The sequence below is a fragment of the Erigeron canadensis genome, chromosome 6 (genome assembly GCF_010389155.1).
Source record: "Erigeron canadensis isolate Cc75 chromosome 6, C_canadensis_v1, whole genome shotgun sequence".
Classification (NCBI taxonomy): Eukaryota; Viridiplantae; Streptophyta; class Magnoliopsida; order Asterales; family Asteraceae; genus Erigeron; species Erigeron canadensis.
This window is the reverse complement of record NC_057766.1, coordinates 35,803,025-35,816,286: the sequence shown is the minus strand read 5'-3', so window position 1 is coordinate 35,816,286 and position 13,262 is coordinate 35,803,025. Positions and strand designations below refer to the sequence as shown.

Below are 13,262 nucleotides of genomic sequence, written 5' to 3'. Positions count from 1 at the left end.
TAACAAAATTCATTTTCAAAATTCAAATAGTTCACTTAAGTTTTGAATTCACCACCTCTATGTCGACACTCGAGTCATACTTACTTTATACTTGCGGATCTAATTAAGTTTTGACTTTCCATCTCATTTTCCATTTCCCTTTTCATTAACCGTGGCCCGTTGACTCTCTGACGACGTCATTCTGGCCCGCGTCAAAAACAAATGGTACAAATAATAAATCAACTATATAAAAAAAGACATTTTATTTGTAATATTATATAATAGATAATTTTATTCTTTAAATAAATGATTAATATTTTTATTAAACATGTAAAGAGCTATTTTTATTTTATTTATATATAACATCATAAATAAATTATGAAGCAACAATCTCCTACATTTACAAGTCTCCACCACCACCTAACTCCTAAACCTCCACAGGCATGCTACTACAAATTGCCAAGAAAAGCAACAAAATCTCAACCTCTTCCAAACTTACCACTATAAGTCTCCACCACCACCAAGACATTATTAAGCAACAATCTCCTGCTAACAATGAGTCAAGATAAATCACATGCTTCATTCCTCCTAAAGTTGGCTTCCTTCGAAAATTTTATTTGTTTTTGCTATTCTTAATCAACTGTATCTTTGTAAGTTATCAAGGTCTCAACATCAATGACCTTCATTTATGAATTTTCTAATCATTTGTTTTATCATGTGCGACGCATTTTATATCATTAAAAGCTTTGCCGCTGCAAGCGTAAATAAAAAAGCCAGCAGCCTAAGCAGCTATCAGCTAAGACCTCACAATTATTCCAAATAATAACTATGCGAAAACGACAACTCTTCTATAACCTTTAATTTAATCTAGGCCAACGTCAGATGCTTGGAATCTTTTCCATAAGTAAAAATTAGCATGCATGTAATCCAATAGTGCTACTAATATGTAAAGACAAAACCTGACGTGTAGAGACTTCGTTAACATTTCCTTCCGATATCCGAAGACATATTTGACTTCTTAGTGAAACTACAACATTTTACAAAGTTCATCATCAGGTTCCACTAGGGCCAGAACTGAATCAAACATTATTTCTATATAACCACACTAATATAGAGACATAGAGTAATGCAGGAGCTTTTTGTGCATATTGGTTCAATAATTACTAAACACTGAGTTTGGGCCGGAAATCAGATTTGGCAAATGGTGCGGTGAATTCATCGGCACAAGCCATGCGAATGCGCTCGGGAGTTGCAGGATTGTCAAGAGGAAACCACCCATGAGACCCTGATTCAGCTCTCGCAGCTATAATCGCATCTTTTCTGGCAAAAAAGACAGATGAAGCCAGAAAGAATGGAGGTTCCCCAACCGCTTTTGATGAATCTATAGCCTTGTCATTTGGAGCATCCTATATTACAAGCAAATCACCTATAAAACGTAATTCAATGCTTAATAATAAAAAAAAACACGTTTTATCCAAGTGTTATACCTTCACTAGAGAAACCTTAAATTTGAAAGGCACGTCATTGACGGATGGAATTTTATAAGTTCCGGGACCAGAAGTGAACAAGGAACCTGGAGATATCCATTTGTGAGCACCATCACCCCACTTCAACTCCTCCAAAGCCACCCATCCAATACCTTGCACAAATGCTCCTTCAATCTGTATGCAACAAAAAAAACGTCAACATGACATCAGCTAAACGTATATCGTGATCCGGGAAACTATTAACCATTTTCCAAAATTACATGACAGATCGAGAACATATATAAACAGAAGGGAAGGAACCTGTCCAACATCAATGGCTGGATTAATGGAGAATCCAAGATCCAAGATGACATCAGCAGACCTCGTGTGGAAATCCCCGGTCAAAGTGTCGATTTCTACCTCAGCAAATGAAGCTCCATATGTGAAGTACCTGAATTGATGGTTTCCAGTTGTCCAGTCAAATTCAATGTCTGGGACGATGTAAAACCCGTGCGCAGATAGATCTATACTCTCGCCATAGCATGCAATTACCAACTGAAAACAATCGAAACATGTAATTTATAACGACTCATTTGGTCCTTCTGTCGTTAAACTGTTAGATGGTCGAAGTGACCTTGTTGTACCTCCATAAAAGAACTATGTTTTTTCAAAGATGCAATCGGCTCCATTCTTGCTTTAATTTGATTACATGCATCCAAAACTGCCGCCCCATACATATCAGAACTAGCTGATGCAGCTGTTGGAGATGCATTAGGAACCTATATATAAAGGCAGATCAACATACATAGTGCAACATTACCTTGTCGGTACTGGTCTCTGATATGAATACGGAACTAAGAGGGATTTCGAAGGCGGAAGCAGCAATTGAGCCACTTTTGTATGTAAACCCTGACCCATCTCTACACCACCATGCGTGACTAACACAGTTCCATCCGTATAAACTTGGACGAGAGCACCTGCCTGCCTCCAATGAGCACGAATAAGTGATACATATTTAGGGTTTGTTTGGATATACTTTTGAAAGAGATTAACTGATTATGTGATTTTGAGTGATTAGAATCAGATTTCAGCTAATAACAAATACAGGTTGTAGGAATAGTGTTAGGATGTGCTTTTGATGTTGGAAGTTGTAACAATCAATTGTTAAGAGTGTTTAGCGATGCTGCTTATATGACAAATTAGACCAAAATGGATATTCTTGTGAAGAAAGGAGATACAATCTTGTGGGATGGGAGTTGAAGTGTCTGAAATAAAACTTTACCCTTTAAAATCAGTATTGATGCAACCCATATGAAACTAATAATCAACACAAACTATTTATTTGATCCGTTTAACCATCAGATAATTGGAAACACAAAATCACCTGGTTCATGAACTTTGCTGTAAATCCAATGCCAAACATCGTTGGAATTATTGCAACTCCACGCTTCTTCCATCGATTATTATGATTGAACTTTTCAACCTCACTTCTAACTTTCAGAAAGTTGCAGGATTTCTTGAGTCCATCCCACAGTCTATGCAAAGTGCAATCTTCGATTTTTTGACGAGTGTGTAATATCGACCCGTCGCTCAAGAAATTAATTTCCTACAATGGGTTCATCCTTTAGTCTTAATTAGGAAGAACTTTCATTTAAACTAACAAATAAAATTTTGAAACCTAAAACATACTCTGATCTCTTCAGGGCTTTTCTTAACTTCCATGGCAATTCTTTGAATCCAATTCTCAGCTACGAGCATACCTTGCGGTCCACCAAATCCTCTAAAGGCGGTATTACTAGGAAAATTAGTAAAGCAAACACTTCCATTTACTCTAACATGTGGGATCTCATAGACATTATTAGAATGATACATTGCGCGTTCAAGTATTAGTTGAGACAGATCAAGTGAACTCCCGGCATTGTTGTAGATTTCAAGATCTAATGCAAGTACCTTTCCTTCATTTGTGAACCCAACCTAATTGATGTAATATGCATCATTATAATCAACAATATGTTAAAGCAGACTTTTGAGTAATCGTTGACTAGCTAAATATATTTCTAAATTTAGAAACTCTACCTTGTATTTTCCAAGAAAGCTATGTCGTTGCCCGGTTGTCTTCATATTTGTGTCCCGGTCTAATGTAAGTTTCACAGGCCGATTCAACATGTATGCTGGTACACAGGCAACAGTAGCAAAGAAAGCTGATCTTGTCTCCTTCCCACCGAATCCACCACCTATTCGCTTCACCGTGCAAACCACTTGTGACATTGGGAGACCAAGCACGTGGGACACATACTTTTGATGCTTTTGCGGTGCCTGAATTAAAGAAGTCCAACATATGACAACTTCTAAAGACAAATACTAGATGTAGCATACAATCTGTTTACTTAAGAATGGGCTGACAGGTTGTGTTTTAAAGTCTAGCGGGTCAAACAAACATAATAATCGTTTTAAAAAGAATAAGTCAAAGTTAAAATAAATAAGTCAAAGTCGCCCAAATTGTGTCCTTAATGCAGGGAACCGCCTAAATGATTTAATTCAAATACAAGATATTATCAATAAGTATAATACTTGTAATCGTACTTGACACTTTAATTGTGTATTAAAACTAAAGAGTATACTTGAAATTTATGGTTACAAGTGTTTTGTGCCAACCTGGCCCGTTTTGACTCATACAAAAAAGGAACAGTTTCGGCGTGTTAACCGGCATCCTAAATTGCCCATCATACCACCTCTAAGAAATACATAAAAGATTCTTGGAAGACAACATATGCCGCTCACCTGAGTTGATGAAATCATGTGAACTTCATTACCGCCGTCCATAGTCCAAACATAGGTACTCTGTGGCTCCAGATAGAAGTGTTCTTGACCTCCAATGTGAACTTCACCCTCAATGATCCTATGACATTGGTCTGACTTAAAACAAAGGTCGACGTTCCCTTTACTTAATATTCTATGTGAATTTGGATGAAAACTTCTAGACTTGACGGCATCCTCTATGGATAAGATCGCTGGCAGAACTTCATACTCAACTTCAACTTTGCTTGCAGCAAGCTTTGCATTTTCGTGAGTGTCAGCAACAACTACTCCTATAACCTGCATAAATTTGAAAATAAACAAAAAAACAAAGAGAGAGGAACTAAGTGCACTTCAAAATAACGAATGGTTAATATTTCGAAGAATAAACATCATACTTAGGTTTTCTATACCAAGCAACCACCATATCGTAAGAAATATAACCTGTAAAGTATTATCATAACCATTGCATTTACACTTCCAACATTAGGACAAAATCATACATTCATGTTCTTGTTGCAATTTCACAAGAATTATATTTTGTTATGTTGATCATCTTATAGATTATTATTTCAAAAAAACAGCCCTAGAAAGTAAGTGTAAATACCGAAAGAGGTCAAACAGGGTGAAAGTCTCCCTCATGACCCCATTGGAATTTTAATGCATAAAACCTAAAATCATTTTAAGTAGAATGTTACATTGGCATATTGCTTTGAAAAAATACTATTAATATCTGTGCACTAATTGTGTCCAAAAAACATAAAACATGGACACTCAGATTGATAGTCAATCCTACCCATAAAAATAAATCACACTTTGCTATGTTGCCAAACCCACCCATTTTTCCACCTCTTCTTCCAAACACATCGAATCTGGCTTTTCGTAACAAACTAACGATCATACTTATAGAAGTGCAACAAAAGAAGTACTTCCTTAGCAAGAAATTAGGATTTCACATGAAGAGAAAAAATGAAAACACATAATGATAAATATCTTGCTTGGCACTGTGGTATTTGGTTGCAATTCTGCAACCACAGTGGTTTGATTGTAAGGAAGTCGACAGCTCCGAAATAAGGATACATATCAATCGAATACTACATCGTGAAATAACTTTTAGATAAGGTTTCTGGAATTGTATACCTGGCCGACACAAGTGACGATCTCAGAAGCAAAAACTTCCTCATCTAATATAACAGGGCCAACACGATTTTCACCGGGGATATCTTTGGCAGAAAAAATACCAGCAAATCCAGGAGATGACCTAGCACCCGAATCATCAATTGACAGTAAACGAGCATGTGGCTTCTTGCTTAATATTAAAGCAGCATGCAAACCATTAGGTGGCATCGGTGTGTCAACCGTATACTCGGCCTCACCAGTCACCTGAAGTCTCGCTGACATGTGAACCTCGGGAGACCCCACGGATGTGCCTTGTTTTGTAACTTCATAGTCTTGACTACCCATGACAGACGGACGGTGAAATGACTCAACAGCCGACAAATGTGATTCGGGTACAGTTTCGTTAAAAAAATCTTGACCATTCATTTGATGAGATACCCACAAAAAGAACTTGAAAAAGAAACTTAAAGTCAAAGATTTACGAAACTCCACCATGCCACCAGGTGCATCTTCAGATATCACAACCTCGTGCCTCAAAATTTCCAAAACATTCTGCAAGAGTTCCTTAGTCCATACCTTCCCGATTAAATACTCATTTGTTTTTACAGCTGATAATGAAACAGGGGCAACACCCCCGTACACAATATTCGCATCAGAAATGATCCACTTTTGATTATTTTTTCAAGATGAACACGCATTACAGCATTCACAAGCGCAATATCATCTTCCCTTCTATGAGCCTGCTTAAATTCTTTCACATACTCAAACTTACGAGTCCAAGGAAGAAAAACCGATAAAAGAATCTCGTTATTCCCCAAATCGACTTTTCGATAACCCAAAAAGAATTTTTCAGCCAATGTATCTCTAATGTTTCCTTTGCAGTCAACAATTCTAAACTTTGCACCAGATGCCATCCAAAGAGGATTCAAGTCTGAAATCGGGCTGGCAGTGCATATATTTCCACCCACCGAAGCAACATTTCTTATTTGAGTTCCTGCAAACCATTTTATTTGTTCAACGATAGCTTTACAAGCTGATGTTTCATAAAGGGGACGCTCTTCAATAACTCCTTTGAAAAATTTCTGAAGAACTGAGAGCCTAACACCAGCACCGATCTCTATGCCATCATCGTTAACGGTCAAGATATTAAGTTCAGGCACATGGGTAACCGATACGAAAACTGGGTAGTTAATTTTCTTAAACCTAGTTTCAATTCCCACTTCTGTATTTCCTACAACTAATTTTGCATCAGGGTATCTTGATTTCAACTCCAATACATGTTTTAACAGAAATGGCCTATGCCATTTGATCCCACCAGATCCGTTTAAGCTTAGATAACTTGGTTTTCTTCGTATAAGTTGAGGTGGAAATATCAGTTCTTTATTTGTGTATGAGCTTCCATCAATTTTGTTATAAGAAACAGGTTTATATTCATTCTGGCAAACATCCGCTTGCTTGATGGTTTCATTGTTGGGCCCACAGGAACATGGTTCACTGGTTGAAGGGCATATAAACTCCCCATCTTTAGGTTCGTGTGATGAAACCGAGCCACTTGTGTATAACAAGTCAATACTCTTTGCAAAGACTCGAAATGCATCAAGAATCGGTCTATAACCAGTACATCGACACAAATTTCCTGCAAGACTTTCTTCAATCTGGTCTTCAGTGGGTGGGGTTTTACAAGACCTTAACAATGCATACATGGACATAACAAATCCAGGTGTACAAAATCCACATTGTGAGCCGTGACGACTGGCTAATGATTCCTGCATATATAGGGAAGTAGTTAAATAATACATCAAGATGTTCAATATATTATACCTTGTTCACTTTTGGCAAAGTGGCCTTTCAATTTGCACAGAAACAGATACGTGAGTCGCTTTTATAATCCTGGGTAACAACTAGAAATGAAGAGCAGGGGAAATGATATAAATGCCCAGGAAATATCAGATGCTATCTTGAATTTCATTACAAGTCCAAATCCAAAAAAAGCTCAGCCTTTGGCGCATTGGATTACAGGAGTGTGAGAAATTTGGTCGTAAACTTATAGTAGAAGTATGGGGGTTAAAAAGGGTAAGCATTTAACGTGGATGTCTTGCTCATAGGCTCATTTGCACATTGCGTTCCTTAATTTTAAGGGTGTTTGGATGTGAATATTGAAAGTGATTTAAAAGAACTAAAATCAAATAGTCAGCTGCTTGGTTTGAAATAGCGTGTGGCAACCCGTGACGATAAGGTCCCTGAGGCAACAAGCGTGGCGTTGCGAGCGCAACACGTATTCGCGGCGACAGTTTCTACAAATATGCTAATACTCTACATGTACCAATTAAATACCAAAAGATAACATTCCATATCATAAGAAAAGACAATAGTTTGTGATTTCAAATCACCAAATCATAATAGGTTGCGATTCTACGACACCAAATGTATAATAAGTAGAAAACAAGTTATAAAAGTAGACTGATAGACTTGAAATTGAAAGTTGAAATCAAAACTTATAGAAAATAAGTGCCTCAAAAGGTTAAACCAGAAGGTTTTTAAGAAACATTAGGTTTTTTATTTTGTTTTGAACCCCAAAGAAAATGGGCTTTACAAAAATTGGGCTTCCAAATAACAACAAAACAGTGGGCCTCAAAAAAGTAAAAACATAACTTTGTACATGTAGCGACGCTACGGACGCAACACGCAACGCTCGCCACGGTCCGCTACGGGCATGTAGCGCTCGCAACATGTAACCTGGTCGCCACACCCTTAGCGTTGCGCTCTAGGGTCGCAACACGCAACGCAACACCACGCCTGTTGCACGCTATTTCAAAACAAGGTCAGTTGTAAGCCATAGGAGATAATAAGATATAGTTTACATGTGCTTTTGTTAAATTTAGTTGTAGCAATCAGAAAACAATTGTTTGAAGCTGTCATAACCAGAAAAACAGATGTTCTTTAGTTAAACAGATAACATTACCTTGAGAGATTACTACATAAAATGACCAAAAAGAATATTCTTGTGGGAAAAGGAAATATCTGTTGTGAGTCAAAGAGTTTGAGTCTCACAAATGAAGTTTATTAGCGAATGGATGATTAAGTTATTTTATTTTACTCTTTGATAATACTTTTTGTTCTGGCTAATATGCAACTGATGACCTATAACAGCTAACTGAGAAAGCAGAATTTGTTTACTCGGACTATTAAAAACTTAATATCAATCAGGTAATCGATATTAATATGAAAATCCAGGTAGCCTATGACAATTAATACAGAAAAGATCTTTCTTACAAAAGATAAAAGCGCATAATCACCAGTAATATAAAAATCGGGAACTAAAATAGGACTGCACCTGAACCGGATGCAAACCAAGTTTTCCATTCCCTAATCCTTCCACTGTGATTACATGCATTCCTTCAACAGAATATAGTGGAGCCAAGCAAGCATTAACTGCTTGGTGCCTGGAGAACAACAGAAAGAACATAAATTTCAAGATAGCAACTAATTAAAAATACAACACACTCTTACAGGAGTATGCAAAACACGAAAAGAAAGTTCAGATTGTAAATGGAAACCAAATGCACAAATTAAGTAGCTAAAGCCATAATATTTACAATGACTTAAATGTCTGATCATTCAACACACACACAGATGGGTGGGGGTGGGGTACTCACACACATTTCTTTGAATTTTGATCGAAATAAGATACCATAACAGTGCATGCCCCACAACCTCCTTCTCCACAGCCGAGCTTAGTTCCAGTCAAACCTTCATCTTTATCACAAGAAAGAGAGCAACAAAAGGATTCAGATCGTACGATAGGAACAAAAGTAGTCACATCTTTACATAGAGGTAAACGAAGGAAGTTTTTCCTTGTTCTGATGTCCCATATTAACCGGAAGAAAAAAAAAAAAAAAAGGATTCAGATCGTACTATATGGGGGGAAAAAGTAGTCACATCTTTACGTAAGGTAAACGGGTAAAACAGAGGAAGTTTTCCATGTTCTTTCTAATATTCCATATTAACCGAGTAGGGCGAGTCTTCGACTCATACTCTGAACCTTTACCCTGACCATCCCCAACATGTTTACCTACTTTGGTGATGGTCCATCTTTGCACTCCGTATTACTTTCATCATATATAAGTACAACAAATCATAGATATAGATAAATACAAGAAATTGTAACCAACTAGTATGATATTTTTTTTAAAAAAATGATTAATTCTTCTAACCAAATAGCCTAATAATCTTTTTAACTATGAGACGATGACATGTGAAAAAATCATGGTACAAGATTAGGAAAGAAAATTAGTGGATACCACATGTCACCTTTTTAATATATTAGGAGGATTATTAGGTCATTTGATTAGAATGATTTATCATTTTCTCTTGATAAATCCTCCTAACCAAATGGCCTAATAATCTCTCTAATACATTAAGAAGGTGACATGTGGTATCCACTAATTCTCTTTCCTAATCTTGCCCCTTGATTTTTTCACATGTCATAATTTCATAATTAGGGGAATTATTAGGCTTTTGGTTAGGAACTTTAATCATTTTCCAATGAAAATGACCTAATAATTCTCCATTAAGAAGGTGACATGTGGTATCCACTAATTTTATTTCCTAATTTTGCCCCCTGATTTTTTCACTATGTCATCATCTCATAATTAGAAGGATTATTAGGCTATTTGGTTAGGATGATTAATTATTTCCCCAACAGTACAAGTCCCTTCTTAAAGAGTAGCTTAAAATAATCTTATTTGACATAGCTTAAACTCTTTCATTCGCTATTCTTTTTTAAAAAATATTATTTATGATGTCATGCTTACTTTCACATCTCACACTAAACTTATTAATTAAACCACAAGATTTACAAACATCTCTCTTTATTAATTAAACCACAAGATTTACAAACGTCTCTCTTTTACTATTTCAGATTCTCAAATTCAAAAATTATATATTTTTTTATTATGTATCCAAATCTTATTACTATTATTTTTTTATATTACTAACTAAATTACTACCCGCGTAATACACGAGAAAAATATGTAATTAATGACATGTACATAAATTAACAAATATTTAACCAGGTAAACATTATACCACTAATAAAAAAAAATGAAGTTACATTAGTGGTCGTTTGGATTCCGGTTAACAGTGACTAAACAGTTGAAAACTAGATACATCATCTATTAGAGGTCTCGCTAAGTAAGGTTTTCGTTTATTTGGATGTCTTTCATTCATCCGGATATGTCTGCACTGTCATTGTATTTATGCATAATATCATTGCAATTTTCATACAATTATTTTCTGATATATGATTGTGATAGCTTACTATAAATTTATATTTGTTTTTTAGTTCTTTATTAAAAAGACCGGTTTGACATCCGGTTCGGTTTTCAAAACATTGATCTAATAAAAACGTTATATGATAAAAATTCTATACAAAAATCCTTTTAACCAAATTTTATTCGTTAGATAAAAAAAATCCTATACAAAAATATAATTTAATAAAAACGTATTACATTCAAAAAATAAAAATTTTGTTGTAAAAAAAAATAAAAAATAGTTTTAAAGATAGAAAAAGATGTAAAAGATATAAATATTAGTTTTCATAATTATATCATTAAAAACATTAATTATTAATTTCTACAAACTTAAATAAGAAAATAATAATAATTTAAATTTATTAAAATAAAAATTGATCTTAAAGAGTTAAATAAGGTATATGACATTATCATTTGAGCTAATGGATCTAATTAAAAATTGAATCTAATCTAAGGGTTTATATTTTTCCAATTATGAATTAAGGTTTATCTTTTATATATATTTAAAGATATAAAAATTTAGGTGTCGTTTAAAAAATAAAAATTGCTAAATAAATAAATGAATTGTTTACATAAATAGCTTTGGGGCAAGATCATCAAATCGGAGAAAGCAATTTGGACTTTAAAGATTAATTTATAAGCTTTGTTCAAAGATCAAATTGGTTTATAGTTTAGGGTCGATGACTCATGTTATTTTGGAAACCATGGATATATAGATGGTTGATGTCACTAGGGTCAATATATTACTAATTTCTTTATATATTATTTTGCTATTAGTTAATACATATTGTTTTAATAATAAAATCACTCTTCAACTTTTCTAGATCTCACAATTTTAGTAGAAAAAGTTATTTCCTAACGTCATGTTGTCATGTTATAAAATTGTGCCAATATCAAAGAAAAAACACAATTCAATGACAAGAATACATGGATGGTTATTAAAGTTAGATTTGGATACATTAAATGTCTTTCACTTTTTCTTTGTTATTTGATCATATTTTGAGTTCATCATTAACATTGGGTCTTATTTTAAACATTTAAACTTTATTTATTTATTTATTTTTATCAATTGTGATAAACTTTAACTATATGCTATTATAAATATATGTGTATTACGCAGTTAGTTTCATATATAACATTTACATTATAGCTATACATAATAAATTATCTTAATATAATGGGTTAGTTAAAAAGAAAGAAAGAAAAGGTTTGGAAGCTTTTTAATACCTCTGAGATATTCAAGAAGTGTTAAGTGAGCCAAACCATCTGGAAGCACTTTCTGGACTCCATTAACATACAAAATTGCATCTTTTGATCCTTCTATTTCTTCTTCTGTCTTCAGTGATCCCATCTCAACACCCCTAACTTAGATCAGTGTACATATATATGTGTGTGTATTTGAATGAATTCTTGTGTGTTTGGGAACTCTTCTTCACTTTTATGTTTTGTTTTGTACGGAGTAGTTTGTTTTGTACGGAGTAGTAGGTGTCAGCAATTAATCATTGGTGGGCCCATTTTATATTTTTGGAAGTTACTTAAACATCGGTGTTCAAGATTAGATATATCATGGTTTGTACATGAGAATATGAGATTCGTATCATAATTCATAATTTGGACTGGATCATAATTCATAATTGCAGCAATCTTGATATTTAGAGATGATCATTGGATTTTGATCATAGATTATACAACTGATTATATTGTGTTAGATATATAAAATAAAAAATAAAAAATGAAGAAAATGTTAGCAATATCACTTCTTTTTGTGTATGAGTACAAATGATACATCGGTAACCATTAATTCAGTAACTTACTTTTATCATCTCAACGATCATCGGCATTATAATAGTTAAATCAAGAGATTGGATCTTTTGTATATGAAAACAAAAATCATGAGTTCGATCTTCATACCCATGGGCGGTCTAGAGGGTGGCCCAAGTGGCCGACGGGCCGAGACCCGATTTTTTAGGGGCCCGATTTTTTCTAGTTTTATTGTTACGTATGTACGTGTGTAATTATTTATGTATATTGTAAACTCTAACAATTATCTAAAAACTAAAACATATAATTTAACCCATAAAAAGCGCACGTATATACCTTTTATTAGATTAAAAAAGAATTATTATTACTTATCGGAAATTCGGAACAGATCAAGCAGCGCCTTTTCAATCTTTCATTGTTCCACTTTTCATATATTTGACATGACAAGTATTTACTTTTCTTTATTATTTATTGTAATATGTATGCATATAAATAATATATTATTATTAAATGATATATAAATCATTATTGTTATTTAAACAACAATGACATAGTTGTTTGATGTTTGTCATTTCTTTAGGTCTTTCCATGTTTTTTTAAACTTATTGAAATTTTATTTGTCTTTGGGCTTTATATTTCATTTATTGATAAACATTTATAATTATTTTTAAAGATTAATTTATATAATAGTACTTGTTACGTTTAGCTTATAGGCCCTTATTTTTCCTCTCGACCTACATCTATAAATCTTTAGGGACGACCCTGTTCATACCCAGCATCTTAGGTAGAACTGGAAAACATCTTTTTTTTTATAAAGATATAGTTGTCT

The 13,262-nt window shown here is 34.1% G+C and overlaps 1 protein-coding gene across 1 annotated transcript; it reads right to left on the bottom strand.

Annotated features, from left to right (window-relative positions):
- Window positions 1–936: 936 nt before the first annotated feature.
- LOC122602642 (xanthine dehydrogenase 1-like) lies at window positions 937–12,180 on the bottom strand. Its single transcript, XM_043775241.1, is given in 15 exon segments — window positions 937–1,385; window positions 1,467–1,640; window positions 1,767–2,000; window positions 2,090–2,224; window positions 2,266–2,330; window positions 2,333–2,426; window positions 2,830–3,051; window positions 3,135–3,419; window positions 3,522–3,761; window positions 4,227–4,541; window positions 5,382–6,040; window positions 6,043–7,126; window positions 8,695–8,803; window positions 9,017–9,116; window positions 11,900–12,180. Coding segments are annotated over 15 exon segments (4,083 nt in total). The 5' UTR covers window positions 12,024–12,180; the 3' UTR covers window positions 937–1,142.
- Between the last annotated feature and the right edge of the window lie 1,082 nt (window positions 12,181–13,262).